The 27765-nt window shown below is 37.8% G+C and overlaps 1 protein-coding gene across 4 annotated transcripts in view; it reads left to right on the top strand.

Annotated features, from left to right (window-relative positions):
- The window catches only part of ZFHX4 (zinc finger homeobox 4), a 173790-nt gene that overhangs the window by 26046 nt on the left and 119979 nt on the right, over positions 1-27765 (top strand). For 3 of the 4 annotated variants that reach the window (XM_044765903.2, XM_070481016.1, XM_070481017.1), the window contains exon 3: positions 35-537. In XM_044765903.2, the coding sequence (XP_044621838.2) occupies positions 35-537 (503 nt within the window). The remainder of the gene's footprint in view (positions 1-34; positions 538-27765) is intronic. The other variant, XM_044765904.2, reaches the window with a different exon arrangement.

The raw sequence follows: 27765 nt of genomic DNA, 5'->3' as shown, positions 1-27765 counted from the left end.
CTCTCTTTTCCCTTTTAATTTTTTTTTCCTGTAGTAAATAATGAGCTGCCGCCCGAAATCCGGCTTGCCAGTGGTCAGCTAATGGGTGATGACCTGTCCCTCCTTACTGCAGGAGAGCTGTCACCTTATATCAGTGACCCAGCGCTGAAGCTATTCCAGTGTGCTGTTTGCAACAAATTCACCTCTGACAGCCTGGAGGCCCTAAGTGTGCATGTGAGCAGTGAGCGCTCGCTCCCTGAAGAGGAATGGAGGGCTGTAATTGGAGATATCTACCAGTGCAAGCTCTGTAACTACAACACGCAGCTCAAAGCCAACTTCCAGCTCCACTGCAAGACTGATAAACACATGCAGAAGTATCAACTGGTGGCTCACATTAAAGAAGGGGGCAAAAGCAATGAGTGGAGGCTGAAGTGTATTGCCATTGGCAACCCGGTCCACCTCAAATGTAACGCCTGTGACTACTACACCAACAGTGTGGATAAATTACGCTTGCATACCACCAATCACAGGCACGAGGCGGCCCTGAAGCTCTACAAGGTAAGCAGTGACATCCATTTCCGTTGGCACAGAGTAGAGAAGGGAATTAACTGTTTCAGAGCTTGGAGCACAAATCTGCAAGTTAAGGAAAAAGAGGAAAAAAAAAATCGAGGGCTAGGTACACGGTTTCTGCCCCACGTTACTAAACGTGTATTGAAATGTATGAAATATTTAAAAGGTTTGCCATCCCTTTGACACCTAGCTCAGTGGCATTGATTGCTTTACTGGTTTCTCCCAAATAAAATAACTTTTCTGAGTATTTTCATATATGAAATAATACTTTTACGCCTCTTTTATTGATTGATTTAAAAAAATAGCACAGCTCTTGGCTAAGTGTTGATGGTTACGGGGAGCAGAGGACAAAAACAGTGTTACCTTGTGAAGGCATCATCTCTTGTTTGGTGACAAAAAAGCACTATCCAAACACGATGGGGTTTTGTTTTTTTTTCCTGTAAGTTTCTAGTAGTATTGAGTAAACACACTCTCCTTTAGCATCAGTTGAAGGTCTTCTCCTTAACTCTGTTATTTTGCATGGCTTTTCCCAGCTAGTAAAGTGCCTATCCCCTACAGTGGGTGTGGTGCAGATGGCAAATCTACTTTCATCGTTGCTGGAAAAAGCTATGCAGATGTAATGAATATGTGCAAGTGCTGCACACTCTCTTCCACAAGTTGTCTTGACTTTTTCTAAACCCTAATTACCGGTTAATTTATCTCCTACAGTTTGTTTCCTGGATTGGCTTGATTGTTTTGGTTTATGTACGAATGAAACAGGTTCATTTCAGTGATGAATAACTTGATCACTTATTAAAAACTTCTTTTGTCTAGAGGATATTAAAATTCAGAAAATATTGTAAACCATTCGTCATCGTAACAAGCTCTAAATATGATTACAAAATCCATTTTGCAAGTGTTATCTATCGATTTATACTAGAAATCAGTGATAACTATGTTGTCTGGAGTCAACCAGCAATTCTCATACCTATGGCTTTTCTAACACTAGTTCAAACTATAAACACACAACAGAAAGAGCCGATTGTGGCTCTCTAGAGCAGGTGCAGGAATTATTTATTTGGGTTGGCCTGGCACCATTTGTTTGGATTGTTTCTCCAAGTTCAAATTCTGGATTGATGTACTGAGCGTAAAAACCTAAAGACGTGGTGTGAGAATTTGTAACACTGTTCCTGTGGTCTCGGCGCTTTGTGGATCAATAATGAAACCATTAGATTTGGGTTACACAGTTTGAGGGCAGTACAGGCCCTAATGTAAGATGGAAAGCTTCTAAGTTGATGGCATTGAAACCATCATATAACAGATTAATCGTATTGTAATTCATAGGTTTTACAGCAACAGATGATAACCGTTCAATTGTCAGTTTTTTTTCTGTTGATCCCTGACCTATTAAAACTTTTAGATTACCTAAGAGAAAAAAATAAACATTAAGTTTGTATAAATAGTAGATCTCGACCCTGGGAGCTATATAGAATATTCATGAACTGTGTTTATATTCACACAGCTCCTCTCACACTTTTAACATGTTGTGAATAAAAGATAGAAATGTACAAATTTCTCTATTTTATTAATCTGATGTGAGAAGTTAAAGAAAGGTAGAGTGTTACTGTTTATTTTCTCAGGAAAGATTCTTTAATCTAATTGTTTGATGATTATAAACGTGTGTGTGTGTGTTTGTGTTAAGTTTACCCATTCATCCCATGGCTGTGGACTGACCACCCTCAGTATCTGCAGAGCAGTTTGCCAGGTGCCTGTGTTACTCTTAAAGGTCCCTTTCAGGGAGAGTTGGATATTGTCTTTGAATGTGTAACAACTAAATGAGATAAAAGCTTGTTGATAAAGGGGCTTGAAGGCAGAGAGAGCTTTAGATCCCAGAACCAAAGGATCTATGTCCTCTTACCTTAAAAATGTTAGAAATCACATAAAAATTTATCTTTCCGCCGCTCTTCTTTATTCGCTGATCTCTTAAATACCCAACTGTCCTTGTAGTGTAGTGTCTCAAAATGGTCAGCAAACAAACAAAAACACACTTTGAACAAACTTACCTTGAATTAAAGGAAGATCGAAGAGAGAAATACTGGAGCTATTGAAACTTGGTATTGGGAAAACTATATTATTTCTCATTATCCTTCAAGGAGCATTTATTATTTCTAGTAGTAACTACAAAAATACTGCAGAGTAGCAATGTGTGGAGGTTGCCATTTCTAAACTGATTTACAGAAACTGTGTGAGTCAGATATAGAGGATTTTCAAGTACAGTAATGAGGATATTAGCAAGCTGGGTCGGCTTGTGTCGGCAAAATAAGATTGCTTCATAAGTAACATTAATTGCTTTTAAATGAGAACCTAACAAATTGGCTCAGGCCTGGAAAATATGATGGTTTGTAATATGACTAAAATATTAAAATTAGACTTAAAATAGTTTCTGAGTTAATGACTAGACAATAATCTCCTATATAAAATTCATTTTCATTAGGAGTTTAATTTACATCATTTTGCATTGTGAATTATTCAGGCTTTAAGGGAAAGTGACAAGTAGCAGTTGTAAGACAAGTACAGAGCTGTGGGAAAACAGCTTTTCCTGTTATTGACAACATATTGATTCATAACACTCTAAATGTGGTGATGTGTCAGTTTGATCCGAATGACCACTTTACCCCTTGCATTGTCAACCTGAAGCAGTATTACCAGAGAGAAGTGTGTGTCCTGATTCCAGTTTAAGGAGGTTAAAGGTTAAAGGTTAAGGGTTAGCTTAAAAGCATCATCTGCCTAGCTGCTTAACTTTAAACTGATCAATTTAATGAAAATCTGTTTTACAGATGTTGTTTTAATGTATTTGGCAGGATTTAGGCAGCTTTAACATTAGACGTATGCTAGTAAAAATTATTTCTTTATTTGACCAGAACAACACCTTTCCTTTTATGTTTAAAGTAGAAGGCTTGCGGGTTATGGTATTTTGGCAAAGAACCCAGAGGCAGAATGTGTTGATGATCTTTCCATATGGACTCAAAAAAAGAATACCTTTATGTCTATTGCTAACGATGACTGCAAAAACAAACAAGGCTGTATTCATTTTTTGGCAGTATTATTTTCCTTAGAATTTTTTTCTAAAGAGGAATTTTGTTATTGTTAAGAAAATCTTACTCATTTCTTCAAGCACAATTCTCTGAAGTGCTCAGGACTATTAAATTTTGATTTTTTCCTCCAGAAATTTTAATGATGAAGCGAAATGGGTCTAGGAAATGAAAACAATAAAATGAAACTGCAGGTTGCCCTTAATCTTCTCTTTTAATGTATGAAAGTATATTTAAAGTGAGGTTAATAAGTACTCAATGCATAGATAGCTACAATCAGTGTTACAAGGTAAACTGTGTCTGTACCTGTCTCTCTATATAATACAAAAGCAGCGTTTCTGAGCTAACCACTTTATTAGATTTGATTATATTCTTCTCATTTCACGCCTTTGCATCCTCTATGAATTTTTTCAATTGATATTCACATAATGAGTCCTCAATAAATATTTGTAGGATGAATAATGGACTAATGAATAAACTGAGAAACGTGTTAAAGAAACCCTTTTACTTCTAACCCTCGTTAAAAAAAAAAATGCATTGCAATTTGATCCACCCCTAAATTATCCCAAATTTTTTCTAAAGAGTCCAGAAAAAGATCTCATAAAAACTACTTAGCACTACACATTCAAACTGAGGAGGAACAAATAAGACTTTGGCAATATTTTAGATTTACAGTTTAGCTTATTCTTGGCTCCGCATGGCCATGACTTGTCCGGCCAGCTGATGGGTCTCCCGCCATCCCACGCAGGGCATGCAAGTACTGTGCTGCACCTGCATTTCAGCTGCTCCTATAATGCTGTGTGGATTTTCAAGTGAGGTGTTCGCAGCTTTGCTGGTTCAAAGTCAAAAGCTTAATTATACTAGCTTTTTTCCTTCCTGCATCTGCTAGTGGTGAAGCGGAATAGTCTGTCTGAATTCCATAATGCTGTTTTCATATTTGGATTTCAAATTGGCTGGGAACAGTGAATGAATCTCTTGTCTCCATGGTGAGCAGAGGCACACACGTGGGATTTGGTCCTAGGTAACTTTTAGTGTAACATTCCCCTAAGGAACGTTTTTGGAGTTTTCTCATTATCCATGTTATGGCTGAAAGAATCCGGGTTAAGAACTAAAATCAAGGTGTGGGGGAGGGTCGTAGAAGAGAATGCAAGGAGCCACGTTGGGAAAAGTATGTGGCAAGGAAATAAAAAAATGGAATAATTAGCTTCACCTACCTTGTTTGCTTTTTCACTAGTAGGAAGTAATAACCTGATCAGTGTGGAATTACCAAAGAATCACACGCATTTTCGTTTCAATAGGCCTGAGTCCAACTTTGCAATTTAAAATCAAATATACCAGATATGTACCATTTCAATTATTGAACTGTCATTGTCCCGGTGTGATGGTAAAAGAGGTCAGGAGATTGTGTGGTACACATTTGCATAAAAGTCATTGTGTAAAAGGAAATTGGAATATGTGTGTGTATCTAGGAAACCAAAACAGGTTTTTCTTAATCTTATTCTAGACATTTGTTTAGATGAAGAAAGCTGTTTTCAGAGATAAACAAAAGTTATTCTTTTCTGTTGCTGAACATTAACCTGAATATGGAAATTTTTGCACTTTTTGTATTAGTTTCAGATTTATGTTCCTTTCAAGGTTGAGGTGCAGTGTGAAATTGAATTCCAGTCGCAGGATTTATTTTTTGAAAAGTAATCACAATTCAAGTATTCTATTGTATTGTCATATCAGAAGACAAGGCAGAGGTTGAAAAAACACTTTCTGTAGTAGAACAATGCGTGCTTGCATAATGCTTATAACTAATAAATACACTGCTCAAACAGAGAGGATCTGGTTAGCTAATAGCAACTAATAAATCACGGGTGTTTTCAGATCGCAATGCAATTGGCCAGCCCTATCTCCTACGTCTGCGTCTGTTTTTAAGCTTGACATTTGCTCAAGCACAGCCATGTGTCAGAACACGGCTTCTCCAGCACAAATATGGACTTTTTCACTGCATGCACATGGCAGTAACATATTACATTATGAGCTGAGAACCCTCCTTATATTCCACCAGGAAGAAATTGACAACAATTTGTCTCTCCAAATTATAATGTGTATATTGTACCTGTCAATCCCTAGAAGGATTACTTCAGACCAGGCATTAGCAACTTATGACATCCAAGTCAGGAGAGAGAAAATGATTTTTAGGGTGTGAAATCATTAACAAACCCAGGCAAAATGTAGAGAAAGCAAAGTATGTTGCTGGAACCCTCCTGTTTTCCTTTCAACGTCTTTCCTGAACCAGCGACTAACATGCTCTTCTCTGTTTTTCTGAAATCCTGACTATTTTATCCCACCTAGATCTTCTCTTCGGAGAAATACTCCATGTGGCAAGATTACCCATCTAATTCCCCAAAGAACCCTGGCATTCCTTTAATTAAGGCAAAAGAAGCCTTTTCATAAAAGCAGAGTAGTGCGTCCAAAGGTGTAAATAACTTTCAAGCCTTTCCCAGGGTGCATTTTGTTTTAAAGGAACCACTTAATCTGGATGAATTTCTAATGTGTGAGGGGTGAGTGATTATGTCAGGGGTGGGGATGAGGTAGGGCAGTGCCCAGTTTAAGAGCTTCCTTCGTTTATCTCCTTCCCAGCACACATACATGCACACACCACGCACCACACATCAGCCCGCCCCCACCTCAGAAACGCAGGAAAAAATTTGGCACTGCCGTTCACTTCACTTCAGGACCCTGTCAACTTGTACTTTATGATTTATGTTCCTTTTTCTAATAACTCGTGCTTGTTCTATCTCATGTGAAGTATAGGTATGGTTTAACCAAAAGTAGTAAATCGCATCTGTGTCACCCACCCTGAGGTCATTTAGGTAATGCAGACAAAGGTGTTACCTCGTAATTAATGTGCTCTCCTTGCATGTTGCTTTGGCTTCAATTTCATCGTCCCTGTCAGGGGAGCTTGTTTAAAATCGCTGACATGTTCAGATGGTACCGGGATGCCACGCAGCAATGCAGCCAGAGTCATATGTTACCCAGGCCTCATGCTGCTGAAAGGGTCTTGGCCCAGGGTGGAGTAAGGAGGAGCTGGCATGTGCATAATGACCGCGGTGCTGCTTCCAGAACATCTGGCCTGCCTGAGTTCTACTGGAAATGCTTCACCCAGTTTGCTTTGAGTCTGAGCCTGTGCTCAGGCTGAGTTCAATTAGACGTGGAGATTTGTTCATTATGCAGATAATTCAAGCCCTAAAAGGCGCTTTTTTTGCAAATCATCAGTGTATTTCAGGAGAGCTTCTGATGATATGATGTATTCCAAAGAATGGCAACAATGGAGGCATAGCCCCCTATAACCCATGAGGAACCGCCTTCACAGATTTTATGATCTAGGAGGAGGGCGGGGATTGGTGTGGGCACGAGGACCAAAGTTCTGTTTGCAGAACACCTGAATGATATCTGGAGTTTTACTTCTAATAAATACAGAAACATTTATTGAGCACTTAATGTCTGCCAAATTTGAAGATGTCTCTGTTCATGGAGGTTGCGTCCCATTAATGTGGTAGGTTATAAGCCATCTTCTCTAAGGTGGGACTTCCTCACTCCTTCTGTTCTTCCAGGGTGGTGGGGACTGTAATTAAATTAAGAATTGAATCCATGTGTTGGCCATCCAAAGCTTCCAAGCCCTTTTCAACCATGGTTGGTCAAAGGATGGAGTGTGACTGCCCTCTTGGGTCATCAGTAGATGTCAAACAATGTCACTTGTATATCTTGGCTGATTCACTGCTTTCTTGCATTGCAAAACTTTATTGATCAGTTTCTGACAAAGGTTATGGTGAGAATTTGAGGGCAGGATAGAGCTTTTCTATTAGTTTGAACATTTATGCTGTTCTTCATATATGAGGATGATGCTACTGATGCCTTGCCTAGAAAATGAAGAAAGCCACTTAATAAAGAATGCAAAATGTGTCAAATTGCAACTTTAGTCAAGCTCCTTATAGAACCAGGTTTCCAGTTTAGTTTGACTCTTGCAGAATCTTTGTTAGTTTGGTTTACAATACTGTTAGTGAGAGTTCTTCTTAAAGATACATTATTATAATACCTAGTTCTCTTATTGTCTGTGATTATGTGTGTGTGGCAACATTTATTTCACTTGGCTTTATAGTCTTTTATTAACATTCTAGTGTTCTTATCTTTAAGGAAAAATAGACTTGAATATAATACTTATATACATATTAAATGTTTATGTAAATATAAAAGTATATCGAGACCATACTCTCAATAATTTATTGATTCAGATTTTCCTAAAGACTTTCTTTCACTGGAAATACTAGATAGCATAGAATACACGTTTCTCTCTCCTGGTTGCTTAAGGAATAAATGTTAGGGTTCTGTTTTCCCATTAAGCAATTTTTGATGAGTAGTGTAAAGGAAGGTTTAGGTTGAAGAATTCTTTGTCCCTGGGTATCTGCTGATAAAATTAGTGGTATGTAGGGTTGAGGAGGGAAGGAAATGAGCTATTGATAGATCTAACGGTATCACTTAACTCCAGTTTTGGAGGAAATCTTTTAAAATTTTAAAATACTGATTTTAAGGCTGTGATCGTGTGTCCTATGTCAAGAAGAGCTCATTAATAGAGAGAGTTCGCAAATAGCTATCTATGTAGGATTTATGAGGTATTGGGAAGAACCTTCCAAAAATATCACTTCTTCTGGTGCCAGATATTCTGTCAACAGTGAAGCCATATTCATAATTGACATTCACTTATCAGCTTTAAAAATGGCCCTACTTTTTGAAGAGAAAACGTATGCTGACAACAATCATAAGAAGTTAAACTTTTTATATGTGTTATCTCATAGACTCTACCTAACAGTTATATTTTATTATTCCCATTTTGACATATGAGGAAACTGAGTTTCAGAGCAAAATGCCTCGCTCAAGTCCTCACAGACAGAAAGAGCCTGTGTTGGAGTGCTAACTCTGGCCTCTTCTCAACTCATGGCCAAGCCTACATTATGAGGCTTTGCTAGTAAGAAAACTTTTTGTTGTTTTTGAGGATAGGGTGAGCAGGGAGTGGGAAAGGAAGAGACAGGCTGGGAGCCTCTGAGGCAAACTTAACAATTTTGTCTAAGGTGTTAATCATTTTGGAGCTCACTTATATTCCTTTGGGTTAGCAGATTCCGTTAAAGACATTGCGGACGGAATACAACCTAAGAGCTGGCCAGTACGGTTTGCGTACATGAACACAGTCAACTGGAAGGATGAACTTACCCCTGATGGGTCCCCTACAAGCTGGAAGGAGCAACTGCTGCTTAAAATTGTTACCTGACTATTTCCTGTCACAACAGAATTCTTTCGCTTTAAAGAAACTTCCTTGAACTGGCATTTTTGGGTGCTTGGTATATTAAACAGAAAGGACTAATAGAATATTTATCACTTCTAGTGCCTGAGCTCTCAGTGCTTGCAAGTTAAGCACCTTTGGAAGCTGCATTAGTTCCTTCAGGTCACCAGGGTACTTCGGCAGTAATGTACTAAATGGTACCCCGCTGACCTGAAAGAGGGAATGTGCCTCCCTAAGCATTTAACTCGCTACACAGGAGCAGCTAACGCATCGTCTACTCTGCTCAGGACCTGGGTCTTCTTCTCTTCTCATTTCCCGGCATCCTTATAACGACTGGAGGAAGTCCTATTCAGTTGCTGCTTATTAGAATTTTTTAAAATAATTTTGTTTTGAATTATTATTATTTTTTACCTTTCTCTTTCACTCCTTATTCTGATCCGTTTTAGTTACTAGGTTCCAGGAATTTTCTTTCCACTCCTGTTTCTAGTGCGCTCCCGTCTACTCTCTCTTCCTTTGAAATTTTGTCGATTGCGATGTAAAACTCACAATGTTGTTAGAACTGTTTATACTGACTTAACTTAGAGGTGCTTGAGGAAATCTTGCCTTCCTGAATCTGTTTACCCAGCCCTGCAAAACATTGTCAGTCGTTGACATTATTGCTGTTGACCACATTAATGAAATGTCCTTTTATTGGAGAGCAAGAATGGTCTTAGTTTTGAAATGACAAAATTGTTAGCAACAGAGAAGCTCCCAATGACTGTAGCTGCTGTGTGTAAAGCATGCAAGGACATTTTGATAATTATAATGTGCAGTATCTTTCAAAGACTTTAAATATTTCTAACTATTCATTTGGCAGGCCTGAGAATGACACTAGCATATGTCCTTAGGGCCTAAAATCATTCATTGTTCAATTGCGAGAAATCAGGTAGCAAGTCTAATGGTCATCGCCTCTGAAAGAGAGTCAGTTTACAAGGCACCTCCTTTAAACTCAACATGCTTTCAGCACTTACCACTGAGTAGCAGAGTAGGTGACATCAGACATGAGGGAGGGAGTGAATGATTCCCAGTTTTTACGCCGAATAAATAGTGTTGTTTTTTGAAAGAAGATTAACATGCTTAAAGGGGAATTAGGCTAACACTAGAATATACCTTTCAGAATTTATTTTATTTGGTGAATTTATATTACATAATACTTTAGAAGGGAGAAAACTCTCTCCTATTCCCTATGTGATACTATCACTACTTTTTAAACAGACGCCCCTCAGTATCTTTTGAGAAATAATTTGGCTAAAAGCAAGTTCTGGTTTATTACAATTTTTATTAGCAAGTTAAGTAATTAGAAAAACATATTTGGATGGAGCGATTGTACCAAAGTTTGCCATGATGGGTATTCCCTGAGAAGATACTCCCCAGTCTCGTAACCAAATTCCTTCAAAATAGATCCAAAGGAAATTCATAAATAACTTTTTTTTCAGAGAAATACTGTCTCTGGCTCTCTTGATTCCTTCAGTATTAGGAAAACTAAGATGGGCTTTATGAAGAAGAATTTAGTTTTTAGAGTATTCATTCTTAACACAGAGATAAAGTTACCATCTTTAGGTCATAAATGCAAAAATGTCTTCCTCATTGCTTAATTTTGTCAACATTCATTTAGACGTATGTTTCAAAATAGACTCTCAGGTATAATATTTACTTCTAAGTTTCCGTAGCCTATATTAGGTCATTTTATTCCTTCTTGTATCTGTGGCTACCCCTTTAATTATAAGGACTTGATAACTTGTTGGAAAACCGTTAATACAGAAGCACATTGAAATTGATGTTCTTTTTTTTTTTTTATGTCTGTTAACACTTTTCCAAAAAGTGAACAATTTAATTCTTTGTTGACGAATGCACAAGAATGTGGATAGATTCAGGTCTCATGTGTTAGGTGATTAAAAAGGCAAAATGCCAGGCCTCCCATCATGTTTTCAGTACGTGTCCGGGGAGACCTGCTTACACTTAGTTTGCTCGAACCCTGGAACAAATTGTATGCACAGGGGCATGTGTGTGTGTCTGTGTGTGTGCTTGAAAGGGAGAGAGAGAGAGAGGAGTGAGAATACAGTATATGAAGACTTATTTTAAAAAATTGATGAAGATTGTGAGTTAATCATTAATGGCCACTTATTTCGTTTTAAAGTAGATCTCAGAAATCTCTTCCTGCACATTGGAAGTGTTCTCCGTCCCTAGAGATAATAAACCTTTGATGATGTTGTGCAAGACTCGTCAACAAGCCCTGAAATCAGTTCTGTCTGTACACATGACTAATCAAAGATTCAGGGAACAGGATATGGTTTGGTAAAAGTGATCGGTTCTCCAAAAAGCAAATGGCCTCACGAATTGTGGGAGCATATTAAGCCTTTTCGCCCCTTACCAAAGGCACATCCTGGTGCCACCATTTGGGCTAGTATACTTTTACAAAGACTTGAGCAGTAAGTCTTTTGAAAAGTATCTTTAAAACAAAGGTTTTCTCAAATAATGTCTACCTAAGTAGTACTCTATTCTTTTCTTTGTCTTAGATACCACAAGACACTTAGAAGTATCCTTGAAATTCAGGGAATTAGGGAACCAGAACAAATATCTACTTAAATTGATCAACTGTCGGATGTCCCGTAGTGGGAAAATGATGGAATAAGACAGCAGCCTCAATAATTAGGCATGAACTTATAGAGGAAAATGTGACTGGAAGTTTCAAGAAATCAGTTCTAGATTAGAAAAGGAAGGAACTAAAGTTATAAGCTACAAAATCTACCAAGCGGACAGTGCAATGAGTGTTGAGGCCATAGTCTTCTGCTTTCTTCATTTTTTATTTGCAACAATTTTATTGAGATAGAATTCATACACTAGGCAATTCGCTTATTTAAAGTATACAATTAGGGGCCACCCTGTGGCTGAGTGGTTAAGTTGGTGTGCTCTGCTTTGGCGACCCAAGGTTTCCCGAATTCAGATCCTGGGTGCGGACCTAGCACCACTCATCAAGCTATGCTGAGGCGGCATCCAACGTAGCAGAGCCAGAAGGACCTACAACTAGAATACACAACTATGTACTAGAGGGCTTTGGGGAGAAGAAGAAACAAAACAAAACAAAAGAAGAAGATTGGCGACAGATGTTAACTCAGGTGCCAATCTTTAAAAAAAAAACTTTTTAAAGAAAAGTATACAGTTAAATGTCTTTTTAGAGTATTCACAGAATTATGCAATCATCACCACAATCGATTTTAGAACATTTTCAACACTCCAAAAAGAAATCTAGTACCATTTAAACCTCTACCCCCACTAATCCCAGCCTCCCCCCCCGCCCCCTCCCCCCACCCCCTGGCCCTAGGCAACCACTAATTGCTTTCTGTCTGTATAGATTTGCCTATTCTGGACATTTCATATAAATGGAATCATACTGTCTCTGCTCCTTTGTGACTGGCTTCTTTCACTTATCATAGTGTTTTCAAGATTCGTCTATATTGTAGCATATAGACAATTTTTAATACAGAATTTCCATTGTATGGCTAAGCTACGTTTTATGTATCCTCTCATCAGTTGGGCATTTCAGTTGTTTCCACTTTTTGGCTATTATGAGTAATGATGCTCTGAACATTTGTGTACAAGTTTTTGTGTGGCCATATGTTTTCATTTCTCTTGGCTGTATAGCTAGGAGTAGAATTCCTGGATTGACACTTCCTAATACTAACTGGACTCTCATTACTGCCAATCAGTTCTTGTTTCGTACCTGGTCAGCTCCTCTCTCTTTTCCTTTGAAGAATATTACAAATTTTTCTCACTCTCCTAATGCTTCTTTTTCATCTTCTGCTCCACTCTGGCCTACGAGTTCAGTGAGAAAATTAATATTAATACTTGTTGAGCACTTTCTAGGTGGCAGATAATCTTCTACGTTCTTTAAATATGTTAACTCATTTAATTCTAACTGCAATCCTGTTAGATAGGTACTCTTATTATGTCCGTTTTGAAGATGGAACAAGGCAATGAAAACTTAATTAAATTATCCCAGGTTATGTAACTGATAACAGTGACAACTGAGTCAGGATTTGAGCTCAGACTGACTGGTTCCAGAACCCACAGTCTTAAACGGGACACTTTGTTATAGTGAAGAATCTACGTTGAGGAGGGATACCTGGAAAGCAAGGTCTTGTTTGTGGTAGAAGGGGATGGAAATAAGAGCATAACTATGAAAGTTGATCTTTGAGGAGGACTTGTATCCCTGAGAGAGGAAGAAAAGAAGTGATGATGAGATGGAGATTCAGAACCTTTGGGAGGAGGCAGCGAGGGATGGCAAATTAGAAAAGTCACTGATAACAGTATGGGCTTTTTGAGTTCTTTTTTTATGTCAGAATGTAAACCATTTATTTGAGTCATACTATGTTCTTTGAAAAATATCTATGAACTGAATTCTCCATATTTGAAGGTTTGAAAAATTGTTCTATTTTGTGATAACGGAGATTTACTAAAACCTGTTTTCTCAGATTGATGTTCCAGTAATATGCAAATGCTTGTTTGTCCTCATTTGTTGAAAATGCGCTGTGCGCGCTCCTAATGGTGAGGAAGACAGACACAAAGGGTGTAGGATGGAGTTCCTGTCCTCATGAAGCTCACCAGTTTGTAGAAAAAAAATATATAACACTTTTTATCTGTGCTTTATTTTCTCTTGTGAATTGTCCCTGTCCACAGCCTTTCTGAATTCCAGAAGTTTGTAGGGGACATTTTTAATATTTTACATAACACATTTTACTCCTTTGTGTAATCTAGGAAGTTAATATTTAGATTTTCTGTGATATTTGGGGAAAAATTTATATTCCTGCCTTGCAGAACTTGGATAAAGAGTGGTTACTTGTTTCCACATCAATGAAGATGTCTTATTGTTGAAAACTAATGCACAGTAACAGTATAATTTAAGTCCTCTCCCTCTTGCCCCCTCACCCCCACCTATGTGATGTTTGTGAGCATGATTTTTATGTTTTCTTAATGGTAAAGAAATGGACAAACTGAAATATTCCTTGGTGCTTTTTTTGTTAACAAGAAGGAGTGTTTTTATTTTTTTGCATATAAAAACATAAATATACATGTTTCTAATATCTGATCTAATTAATCACTGGTAAAATAGACTTAATATTTTATCTATAGCTATTTCAGCCATCATCTTATTTTATTCAAACAATTATTGATATTCCTTGAAGCTTTCAATTTCCGGAGACCCACTGATCTTCGTAAAGCCTGTTGACATGGGTTGGGTGAGGTCAGGAGCTGGACTGCCAGTGTTCCTACTGTTGGAACATAACGTTGCATAATTTCTTCTTTCTGTTTTACTATGAAAAAAGCTTAAGGGGAAATTATGCAAGAAAACATGATAAGCTCCCATATTATCTCATGCTAAAAGATTCTCTGGAGCCGCTTTCTTTGAGTCTGAAACACAGTGAAACTGAAAGATTGACTGCCTATTTCAGACTTATGTCTGTGAACACTGATGAGCTTAATAAGCATTGACAAGATGGCTATCACTTTTTGATACCCTCCCATTATTAATATGTTGGGGTTGGAGTGTGATGGGAGAGTGTGGGGGGTGGAGAGAAAGGCAGTGAAAGATAAGCACCTCGCTCTCCTTCCATCTCTCTGTAACTCAAGAAAAGTTTAGAAGAAGAGTTAGACATTTTCTGTCTTAAAGTGTCTAACTGCCTTCCTCACTCTTTATGTGGTTTTTGGCAAGCATTTCTGTGCCTTAGTTAATATATTAGTAAATGGAAGGAAAAAACACTCCACGGAGTTCTCTAGATCTTAATTAAGGTACAAAAATAGCTTTGAGAAAAGTATTCTGAGATGAAAGCTTTTCTTATATGTGGAAAATATTACTCGTGTCTTGTCAGCACATCTACTCTGTTGGCGTTGCTTTCTTGTACTTAGAGATAACTTCTGCTTTTCTTCTTATTAAGACACTTTTCTTTTTAATTTCTATAAGTGCACTTGGTTACGCTATTATGTCTAGGACTTGTCATTCCTGAAAAGCCATTCTTAACTTTATCTTTCCAATAGGCCTTCAGTTGAAATTTGCTTGGGAGAGGAGAATGGTTATACTCATCAACTTGAAAATGCATAAATATAGCTCATAGAAAATAACTATTTGTATATGCTTTTATGTGCTTTAACTTCGATATCCATTCCTTTTGTAGAAGTTTGCCCATAGAAAAAGAGCTGGGTATTACACTTTGAAATACCAGTTTTCAAGTCTGCCATGTGTGAATTTGTAAATGAGTCCTAGTAAGTGGGGCTCACAGCTGAAAAATGAAAGCTTCTGTGTCTTGGCATTCATTTTACATTTGCCTTTAGGCTGATACCACAGTTTTTTCATCTATGAAATGGGTTCTGAGTTACCATTATGATTAGAAAATAAGCATTAACTTAACAGTTTTGGAGACCTAGTCTAAATGTAGTCATTTCTGTGGCTCTCAGAGCTGAGTTTACTCTGAGCTTTAACAAATATCTCATCTTAAGTTGCTGATGTAGCTACATATCTATCACGTTGCTGGTTTTCCATTGTTTTGTTTCATCCACAAATATGTGTTTATATATTTTTCTTGTAAATAAGAAGAAGGATAATAATCTTATAGAGAGAAATAACCACCTCTTAATCCCTTGTGCTTTATTTATTTATTTGACTAATCATTTCATTTATTTGTTTATTGAGAGCCCACTGTGTCAGGCCCTGTGCTAGAGAATAAGGATGTCACTTCAAACAAGACAGATACAGGCCTTGTTCTGGTGGCGTGTATACAGGTTAGTGGAGGAGACAAGCACTAAACACATCGTCACATATCAGGCAAAGAAATAGTTATTTACTATTGTAAACGAATAATATAAGTAGTTTTATTTTGGTCTGGAACATTTACCCGTGTCATTAGTGCATAGGTATTTGTGTAAATCAAGTTCTTCCTCTAATCTTGGAAGAAAGTGAAGAAGTTGCATGAGACCCTTTATTGAGATGTTTATAAAGGTGGCTAGGGGCTGAACTGAATTGACTTCACTAGATATGGGCTGTCAGACAGAAAGAAGCATTTACCACTGAGATTTGATTAGAGTTCCAGCACTTTCAAACTTTTTGGAGTCATGAAACGTTGGCATGAATAGGCATTCTAGAAATGGCTACATATCCAGTTGACAGATTTGTACAGAATATTGTATGGAAGGTTGGATGAAATGAAGCTGACCCTTATGCTCCCTGTTGAAACTTTTAAAACATGCTTATTCCAAGGCCGCAGCATCTGAGGATGCATCCTGGAATTTCTTCACTTAAAGAGATGATCCTGATCGTCGGCTACATTTGGGGATCACTGAACTAGAAGGTCACTCTAGATCTAAAGACTCCGTGAAGAAAAGATGGTGAATGTGGTGGTTGTAATAAGCTCAGCTCCGTTAGCATCCGTTCCTCCCATGGTCAGAAGAGAGAAAAGGTGTCCTCTCCTTTCCCAGACTAGGATTTTGCTAAGGTCTGCCAATGCTGCATACTCTCTGCAAGGAAGTCATGGAAGGCACTGCCCTTTGCCTTGCTTATTGTTTTTCTTCTAAGGATAAGAATCTGACATGTTTTGATAGGCAAAAAAAAAAAAAAAAAATCCCATTTCAGTAGGAAAAATGGCAAACCTTTACAAAGGAAACCTTTCTGTACAAAACAGCTGTGCTTTTGTTGAAGGTCTGGCACTTTAGTCAACTGTTGGGCCAAGAAACTACTTTCTGACTTCAGAAGCTGGTAAAAAAAAAAAAAAAAAAAAAAAAGTCCCCTGGATTGAATTTTGTAGGAATATCGTTTTTGGTAAATTTTGGAATCATGCTTTGCCTCATCATAGTTCCAGAAACCCGCTCTCCTTGTACATAAAGATATCCCCCGGCAGCAGATATATAGTCTGTTTTCTGAACAGGAATCTTATAGGTCTCAGGAGAGCCAACTTCCATAGGCCCGCTGGCTTGTATGCTCATTTGTAGCTCACTGTAATGATTCTGCAATTTTTCATTTTCTTGCTATTTTTAGGGAGGCAGATTTTGAAGTTTGTTTTTGGAGTTTTACTTCATAACAGCATATTCTGTCTCTCTCCCCATAGATATGGGTACAAATGTGTATGTGGTATATGTATATGTGTGTGTGTGTGTGTGTAGATACAGATGTGTGTATTTCTCTTTTGGGTGATCTGTGACCCAGTTTCCAACATGGAGTTGGGGGGTTCCTCACACCAGCAAACAATTCTCAGACACCGACAGGGTGTCTAAGAATTCAACTCACTTCTGACACTATCTCCCCAGAGATCGCATCAGATTGTGCAGGTTAAGAGTTCGGTCCTGCAAGACTGCCCCCATGCCCACTTCAGTACCAGTCTCAAGCCTGTGCTATTACCTGTGCTTCTGAACAACGGGCTACAGACCAAAGGTTCCTATGAGCCCCTCCTTGGACCTCAGTGTCCAGTGCATGTCCAGGTTGTTACCTGTACTTCTGACTGACTGGCTATGAATCAGAGGTTCCCATGACCCCCCCTCGGGTTCAATTAATTTGTTAGAGTGGCTCACAAAACTCAGAGGTTTACTAGATTCTGCTTACTAGCTTACCAGTTGTTATAGAAGAATATGACTCAGGAATAGCCAGATGGAAGAGGTGCACAGGCCAAGGTGTGTGGAAAGGGATGCAGAGCTTCCCTGCCCTCTCCAGGCACTACACTCTCCCAGGTCCAACCCAGAAGCTCTCTGGACCCCGGCCTTTTGTGTTTTTATGGAGGCTTCATCACATAGTCATGATTGATTAAATCATTGGCCATTGGTGATTGATTTAACCTTCAGCCCCCCTCCCCTCCCCAACCCTCTAACCACTTGGTTGGTTCTCCTGGTGACTAGCTCCCATCCTTAGGTACGGTCCAAAAATTTACCTCATTAACATAACAAAATACACCTTTATGACTGGACGCCTGGGAAATTCCAGGGGTTTTTGAAGCTGTGAGCCAGGAACTGTGGACGAAGACCAAATATGTATGAGAAATATTTTGGTCACTTGAATGACCAAATACATATTTCTTATAAATCACAATATCTCTTTATCCTGTTTATGAAAGAGAACTGTGTATTTTATGGTCTATAATTTGACCATTTTCTTTTAATGATATCCCATACTTTTCTCCCAAATATAGCATCTAAGACAGATGCCCTGGCAGCTACACTGACAACCAGTGCTAAAAAGAAGCAAATAAATATGGTGTCTAATCTCATAAGCAACAGAATTGACTTTGTCATAGTACATTACTCTGGAAAAGTTATTATATTTAACCACTTTCAAGTTAAAAACTGGACCTTGGTCTATTTCATAAAGAAGTACCTTTTTATAGATCAACTTGAAGCAGTCAATCAATTCTGTACTGACCCCCAAGAGCTACATTTTTGAATGTGGATCTACTGTAAAATGCCAGCGCCAAACTCTGAGTCCCATCAGCAATAGCCTGTGTTTCGCAAAAGACTCAAAGAAAATAATTTTCCTGCCCGCAGACTAAAAGAGTCACACTAATAAAATAACTGGATGGTTTGGTTAAAAAAGTCAAACAGTTATTTCAAGATTTTGCTAATAATTTGATTGGCTTGATCAGTTACTTGAGCCCAGCTGATACATATAGATCAGTGCAGAATAGAAATTTCCTGCTCTGCCTGGGGTGAGCCCCGAACCTTTGGTTATTTAAGCATAATGTTCAATGAGGGCACATATGTGTCCTATATAAAACTTTTGAGGTCTGTGCTTAAGTAATAAACATAGTACAGTGTTGTACATTTGTGTGACCTAAAGCATTGTGCTCTACTGTGACAAACATATCGTCCTCCTCTGCCAGTATAAATGCAGGGACATTTCATAGTCATAATCTGTTAATACCAGTTAGTAGTGTCACAAATTAAAGCCTTAGTGGATTTGTATTGCTTGAGGAAGCAACTGATGTGAAAATACCAGGAGGCTGAGGGAGTGGGGCAGCTTATTGTAACCTAATTCTGCAGACCATGTAAGGTCTCCGTGTCGGGAACATGAAGCCTTTCAGTGCTCTTCACAGAGAGCTCAGATGAGCAGATCATTATGCAAATGATATATCATTGAGATACATTAGACCAGACACATTCCCAAAGAAAAAAAGTTTCGGTGAATAGCAGACAACAAAAATCAAAGGATAATATCCTTTTTTCAAAGAAAAAGAAAGATTTTACTGCTTTTTAAAAATTTATATTTATAGTGCAGACAAAAATTTCTTCCCAGGATTTGAAGAAATGCATTTTCTACAGTTGTGTTGTTTGGGTCTGTACTTAAATAAAAAGTTAATGATGACTTTCAAAATGTATTTTTCTAAGAAATGTTGATACTCGCGTGGCAGAGATTTTGGGCAAATGATTAATGTTGATTATATGCTGAAGGACACATAGCTGTCTTATCAAGAGGCCTGTCCACCTGGGAATATGGAAAAGATTTTGTGAATCATGGAAGGGATATTAGATTAAATTCCCTCTTTAATGTTAGTAGTGGTTTGAGAGAGTGTGATGCATTTATTACTGTAGCCCATTTTGTATTTGCCTACGCGTTTAAATGATTTTTCCTATTTCCCCTTTTTAGCCTAGATTATGGATATATTCTGAAAGTTATAGGGAATAACAATTATAGAGAATGGGAAGCCCTGGTTAAAATTTTATGCACATTGAACTACAATGAGGGTATTAAGAGTATTTCATCCCATTTGTAAAATATCTTCCATGACTCTGAAAGGGCAATATTTTTCCAATTATATCTGCTTTAGCCTGCAAATGGATTACCTTATAAGAACTCTTATAAAGCACAGAGTCCAAAAATAATTGAAAGTGTAAGGACAGATAAGCTGAGCATATCAAGGGCCTGAGCAAACTTCTCTCAATAGCATTCGCAGAACAGAAAAAAAAGTTTATCTTAACTCCTGCTCAGGTCCAGATGAACATTTTAACCCTCAGCATCACGATGCTTCTTATTGATAGAGAGCACCTCCTGCATAATCTCTAGTCCAGTTCTCCAGCGTCTGGTAGATTACATTGTCACTCTCTGCAATATTAATAACCAGATGTGATCTTAGGTCTGTCCAAGGTCAGGCGGACTGGCCAGGTCAGCCTGTTTGTCTGTGCACATGAACTGCGACATCTACTCAGAGTGACAGGTAGATGATAGTGGTGGGACAAGGGTGTTAACCTTCAGACCACCAAAAGCAACCTCTTCCTGCTGGGACAAAGAGCCCCAGGGGCTGTGGCCACCTCCACCCACTATGCTCGTAATATTTTCAAAAATGATGCACTGTTGAAGGAATGCATTTCAGAAGAGATAAGTGATTTAAATCATTTCAATAAAAACAATCATACGTATTTATGTTATTGTTCAGAACTTTTATTCAGATTTAACCGTGTTTTATGGGGATTGATTTTGCATGGCTTTACTTCCCTTCTGTAAATGACTCAGCTATGCCAGAGTCTGGTATTCCTGAAATGCCTCTGGTTTCGCAAGTAAATAGTACAGAAGCTCCAGAGGATGGGGCAAGACATATTTTAGAAACCAGATAAACAACTTTTGAAGCTCCAGAATTTGTAGTATTCTACTATGAGATATAGCAAGTAAACTCATTTTTTTTTTTTTTTAAGTCTTACCTCTTTCTGGGTAAGAATTCCTAAGAAGCTATTTGGTTCCTAATTGATTTTCTACGTCAGTTGTTCATTGAATAGATAAGTAGTGCCTGTGATATTTGATTACAGAGCAAGCCACCCATTTAACCTTCTGTTCTCTCCTGGCCAGGATTTCAAATACAATAGAGCGTTCCTCCCTGAGGCTCAGCAGGATTAGACAGCTAGCGGTAATCCCTGATACGCTGAAATAGACCTGATAGAACTTCACCTCACTTGTTTAGGATTATGCTCCTGAATTCAGCTCACCCAGCACCATTAACCCTTTCGGGACTTAGGCTGAGACACTCTTCACTGAAATCAGTAAGTGAGCAGACACCCATTAGGAAATTTTAGGCAGTTCCACCTTATGTCTTGACCAAAATACAATAGTAATTTTAACCTTAGAACAGGTGTGTGCTCCTAAGTTATTTTTCTGAAATTTTGCATCTGAAATATTTGTGTCTCAAGATTCATATTAGTTTATCTTCTTAAGTATAATTTTGTTGAAGAAACTTTATGGAAAGTTCTGGTTTGTGTAATAGCTTTGCCGCCATGGTCACGGTTAAATCGTTTTGTGGAGGTGAAGGAGAAATGACTTCATATCAAGCAGGCTCTTCATATTCTAGGTTAACTGGAACCAAGGCAAGTATGAAAATCCCCAAACCTCATTTTAGCCAGTGGTTTCCAATCTCTTCCTTTTCCTTTCATTAGAGCAAATTCCATAGGTTTGAGTTTAATTTTCTCTCTTTCCCCTCTGGGGGATATGAAAATGAGCTAAGAAATGGCCACGAGGCAGGAAATCAGTGGGTGAAAAAGAACTAGTAAAAGGTATAGTTAATCCACAAATTGGAAAGTCAGCCCCATGTTAATCAAGAGATGAAAGGAGGAGCATATACTCTTTCGATGCAGGTGGCAGTGCTGGCCTTTATCATGGTTTTTTAATAATTTACATTGAAATCTGCTCCTGACACTATTAGGCCATCAAAATGAGGCCCTTGCAAAGTCACAGGTTTAGAAATGGGTTATTAGTGACAACTAACAGTCTTAGAGAGCCCCCCAATCATTATGGAAGTGATTACCCGGAATCATCTAGGTCTTTTTGTGTTGACTCTTTAAATATTCATATTCACAACTAGTTCTATTAATTATTGAAATAAGTGATTCTGGTTTTGATGATTAGAAGATTTCCCACCATGCTCATAGGTTTTCAAGAAATGTAAGTTTTATTTGAGAGACTTAACCTCCAAATAATGTTTTCATGATGAATATGACCTCATTGCCTATGGTAATATTTCAAGGTCAGAGATAATTTAATGCTAAAGCATTGGTACATCCACTTCTTTTCCTGAAATTGCTTTTCTTAGTGGTTCTTAAAGGGTTTGATTAGAGAAAATGTTTGTTTTTATTTAAACATTTTTAGTGGAACAAATACAATCACAATAAAAAGAAAACTAAGAAGAGTTTTTAGAAGAATTTTGTTCTTTACCACATTCCCCACCCTACAGAGTTACTGCAATTGTAATGATACCCAACGTCAAGATTACAACAGGAAGACGATGGTGTGTACCTTGTATTTTGAAGCTTTGTTTTTGTAAGAACTTAAAAACCCCCAGTGTCTAAATGGATACGATTAAGGCTGAAACAGTGGTTTTACTCTAATAACATTTTGTTTGTGTTGGTAGGGATGCCATGAAGTGGAAGGTTATGACTTGAAATGATTGTAGCAAATCGTTAATTAACAGTCCTCCTTTTTACTTACTTTTTGTGCAAAATATCTAATTTTCATGGTTTTAGAGAGCAAAGATGATTTCTGTTGTTCAATTTAACATGTTATTCCAATTAATTGGAAAAGTGCTCCCATGGGCTAGCGGACTCAAGAATGGGGCCTCTCAGACTCTATCTCTTACAGTGGTCCTGGGTTTGCCCTTTTCTCCTGACATGCTTTTACATATGCTGTTGCTGAGATTCCAGGTCTTTGTTGTATGTTATAAAATTCTATTGCATCAGCATGAACAAAACAGAAATATTATGGACGTGAACCTTTCACCCCAAAAGACATATAACAGATTGAAAAGCTCCAGACCAGGGTAACAAGAATGCTTGCAGCCAGCATGGATGGGTTTACAGACGACTAAAAGCTGGTATTAATAAATCTCGAAAGGAGAAGAATAGGAGCAGAATTTACTGAAGTCTATGAAATAATAAAGGATGCGAAGCTGGGCCATGTGCATCTTTGTGCTGTGTGTCAGAAAGAGCTAGAAATCCTTCCTTGTAACTAGGAGAAAACAAATTTCAAAGTGACAAAGGAGAACTTGGTGTTTGTTTGCTTTTCTATTTGTTAATAAAAAGTAATTTACCTCTGGAACAATTGAGTTAGAAGATTCTGGAAAAACTAATTCATCTTGGAATCATAAGGACAAAGAAGACCTTGAGGAGTCTCCTCCCTGGCAGACAGGCAGTATTAAAACCATCCCCTAAAGAAGTCCATCTGTATTATTTTTAAAGAGAAGGAACTGGTTTGGTTGTGGCCAATGGAATGCTTTGTGACCACATGAACAAAGAGATAATGACTGAAGAGTTTAAGACTCTGAAGCAAATGTATTGATTCTGCAAACTTTGTTCATATAATATGCTGTTGCAAAAATTCTTGTTTTTTTTAGAGTTTTGCCTCAGTGCTGTCCTTTTAAAACCACTTTTTAAGGTACTGTGATTATGCAAACTTAACATGTGGTCCTAAACTTGGGGATGGTAAGAGATACGCACAAATGACTGATACACTATTTATGAAGCTCCTACATTTTGTATCACTACATACTAACTAAAATTCTGTGTGCCAGGAATGTTCTTTGTCCACTGTATCATTCAGTCCTCACAAAGCCAAGTGAGGGGAACACAGTTATCATTGCAATTGTACAGATTAGGAGGCAGGACATAGCAAGGTCAGGTGTCTTACCCAAGTCATACAGATATTTGAGGAGCTGAGATGTGACTTCCTTGCCTGGAAGCCGTACTCTTAGTCACCATTCGTTACTGCTAAGCTTCTCTGAAGGCTGACATTATCAATCTGGGGTCCACGGACACCTAGGTCATCTGTAGGTGAGCTTCAGAAAGGGTTGGAGGATCACTCTCCTGAGTGGATAAAAAAGTATGCACTTTCCTACTGAGGAGTGTGTCCATACCTCTTATAAGATTCTCAGACCCAGTACCTTTAAGAACAAGCATCCTGGAGAGCGGACACAGAGAGCTCCACAGTGGTGAGACCTTTTACAAGCAGAGGAGAGTGTGGCTAACTGGGCAACAGAGGAACAGAAGTGTTTTGATGGCGCCTTACAGGGTTTAGGGAAGTGGGTATCAAGTTTGGAGCTGGGCGAAGGGGAAGAAGCTGTTGCCTGAGTCGGGGAAGAGTGGATTGTTTCCTCCGCAAGTTGCAACTCAGTCAGTGTAATTGTAGACAGTTACTTTCTTAGCAATGGAAGACTGTGATCCAGACACTGGCAAAGGCAGTATATGGCCAGGCAGTCCTTGGGATTGAGTGAATATGGGAGCCACTCTGACTTTCCTCCCAATCAGTCACTGATCTGTAGATGTCAGCAAACATTTCATTTCAAATACAATGGAAAAAATTCCGAGTGTCAAAAATAAATGAGTCCATTGTTTCCCGTTTTCAGTATCGGTAAAGTAGAACAATGCTCTCTCTCAATACATAACAAAATTAGTATCAATATATATTTCTTAATCTAAGGAATGGATGCTGACCACGCCAGGATTACTAATTTTAGCTAGCAACCTTCAAATGGAACATGAGAACTGATTTTTCCTTAATGTGATAGTCGTAGGTACCCCGTTTATGATCAAATTTTTTGTAAAGGGTAAAATATATGGTAATAGGTCCTAATAAATTCTCAGATACTACTTTTTTCATAAGGGAATATTTTGTCATGAGTTGAATTCCTTCATCAGAGTATTATTATGTATGTTATCAGTACAAATGGGTTAATACAGGCATATTGAGGGAAAGTAAGTTTTTTCGAAACTTTTAATTTTTAGAAGGGCAATCTATTTTATGGGATATTTAAGTGTATGTGTGTTAAAAGGAGTATTAGTTGTTAAATTATTAATCTTCATAACATTTTATAAGTTCAAAATGTAGTTTAAAAAATAATGAAACAGCTACGTCATCAATGTCATATGTATTTTGAGTGAAAACAATTTTTACCTGAATTAAGCATTCTCTTGGAGTTCTTGCAAAGCCAAGGCTACAACTGGCCTCGAAATTGGCCATAACTATACAGTAAAACTAAAGAAATGAAACACAATGGTAACGCCTTAGTTGATTTCCATTGATCAAAATGCAAAATTAAACCTAGGGAAATACGAAAAACAATATTTTTAAAGCATGACTTCATATCATAAAATAGCAATTTCAAAAATAGGCAAGGGCTTTTAAAAATGTGTTTTGCCTCAATAGTATACCTTCGGAGAATTCTGTATTAGTTTGTTTCTGAGGTTGCATTTCTAATCATGGAGCTGTCATTTCTTCATTCTTGCCTTTCAGAACAAGGGTGGGGGGAGATTAAAATAATCTTCAAAGCAGACACTATTGCACTGAGTGGACCCTGGCACGGACGCTGCTTTTCTAAAGCAGCCCATTTCAGTTCCCACCACAGATGATAGTTAAATATCCACTCAAAGCAGAGAGTATTTAGACAGATTCATCCAGCCTGTGGAGAGGCCTGGAATCATATATCCTTCTCTATGTCTAGTTCATGAAATAATCTAATACAATTGTCTTTTGTTTTTTAATTGCAGAAAGGAATCTGGATTTCCAGTGATTGTCAGAGGAAAAAAAATAGCATTGTACAAAGCTTTCAATTAAAGTGAAAGTGAAACAATGTTAGGAGCAGCAGAATAAGATAGAGGTCTTGTCCATTTTTCTCTTTGAGAATAAACTATCCTAGCTCTACCGGTAATTTTTTCCATTTTGGTCATCTCAGCAGAGAAAGTAAGGACTGGGGGCCTGTGAAAGCTGAGCTGCTCTCCTGTCTGGCTCCGAGCTGATCCCCCACGTCTGGGCTGAGACACGCTGGTGGTGGAGAGAGGCTCCCACTACCCCAGTCTGTGTTGTGCATGCACCATGGATCAATGGAGGCCCGGAGCCTGGGGGGCTGTCAGGATAATATCTTTCCTTTAAAGGAGAAAAAAAATTTCATAACGGATGTTAAAGAACTATTTTAAAACATGTCCTCATTGCAGTTTTGAGTCAGTGCCACTTATGAGTGCCATAAACAGCAGTGTAAAGAAAAAGTGTTCCTTATTTTTAGTAAATATTCCTTTTGCATTATATTAAGACATATTCAGATGCTGTACTCTCTTTTTAAGAGCGTGCCCAGATCGGGTTTTCTTTTTCGTAAATGGCCCTGATAAAAGTCAGTCTTCCAAGTGTTTCACAGTATCATGGTCCCCAAACCTCAACAGGGAAAGCCCAGCTAATATGAGACACATGCTAATAAGAGGCTGATTTTCCATTTTTAATGTTTTATGCAGATGCCAGATGATGTATCCAGCTAACCACTTTAAACCTTTCAGTAAAGGTTTGATAATAGATGTCATTATTGAATGTCCTCATGCATGCCGCTTTGAAACAAATGATCACCTATTAGAGGATAGAGACAAAACACATTTATGTGAATGAAATGTTTAATAAAGTACATCAGGACTTGTTTTTATTGGTATTGGTCTATGAATACTTTATGTGCTAATTTAGGGCTTAGGAGTACTTAGTCATCCGAGCTCTCCAGTCTGAAAAAGGCATGTACCTTATTATTATAAACGCCAGCCTTTAATGTTTAGAACATATTTATAAAACATACTTGTCCTCTTCTTAAAATTGAAAACATCTGTTACAGATTTTCTGTTAAAACGTTATGGACGTGAGAGCTGGTGAAGGCAGTCTGCCATTTTGAATGGGAATTAAGCTGACAATGCATTCTGCACCAGAGAGGCCGTGAAAACAAACAAAAAAAGGCAGATGGTTCATTTGGTTTAGTAATTGTAATTTGTTGTTCATTAGAAGTAATTCCCACACAGGCATTCTTTATTCTGATACAGTATATGGAAAATTTTACTCTCTAAACCTGGCCTAATAATTTTTTCTTTAGCATAATTTGCACTGACGTTTGACAGGCAGTTGATTAGAGCAGAATGATTTCTTTAGAATGAAAATTAATTATAATTTTTGCAGCTTTCATTAGTCTGCTTTTGTAACTACCATGGCGAAACAGCAGGGGTTTGGCCCTGAAATGCTGAGTACACTGGATCATTTGCAGCGTAGTCTCCCTTTTAAGATGATCGGACCTTTTCATTGTAGTTTCTACGTCTACATAAAATGAGGATTCTCGATAAAAAAATTTGTGCTCTTTGAAATATACTTAAATGTATGTTTACAGTAGTAAAGTGAGTCTCATGCTAATTTAACGTCATACTGTGTAGTCTTTTAAACATATTCACAAAGAGAGACATACTTTAGTCTTCAGTGTTACAGAATATGTTATAAGAATATTTCCTGAATTTATATACAGATTGTTACAGATGCTCACAAATAGCGTAGATTTTAACAGTGGGGATTCCATTCTTCGGAGATATGCAAAAAATCGTTTGAAATACATATTAAAGGCAGTAACTTGATACTCTATTGACACAGGATTGATGATGGAACAGATTTACAGATGAACCAGTTCTAGCAGTGTAATAATCTCATTGATAGATAGAATGTGATTTCAGAAAATTATCTTCTAAAATAAATGTATACCTGACAAAATCAGCAGGTGTAACCTGAGAAGAAATTTGATCTTTTACAAGTGTATACTATTTGTGCTATGCCATTATGCTGTTTTTGTTGTATACAACCACATTGCTATTAATGTAATTTTTCCGAAAGAAGATAAGAATTGTGGGGGTTTCTGAAGCACTAGGTGAGTTTGTGAGTTGCATTTATTTTGCTTTGAAAATTCATTGCACTGGACTTCAGATTTCAGAAAGTGTTAAAAGAATATCCAGGAAATAAATCCTTGTCTTTAAAGTATTTTTCAACCATGGGAGAAAAAA

The sequence above is a fragment of the Equus asinus genome, chromosome 12, assembly GCF_041296235.1.
Source record: "Equus asinus isolate D_3611 breed Donkey chromosome 12, EquAss-T2T_v2, whole genome shotgun sequence".
NCBI classification, from domain to species: Eukaryota; Metazoa; Chordata; class Mammalia; order Perissodactyla; family Equidae; genus Equus; species Equus asinus.
The sequence above is the reverse complement of the archived record's forward strand: the minus strand, read 5'-3'. Positions and strand labels throughout refer to the sequence as shown.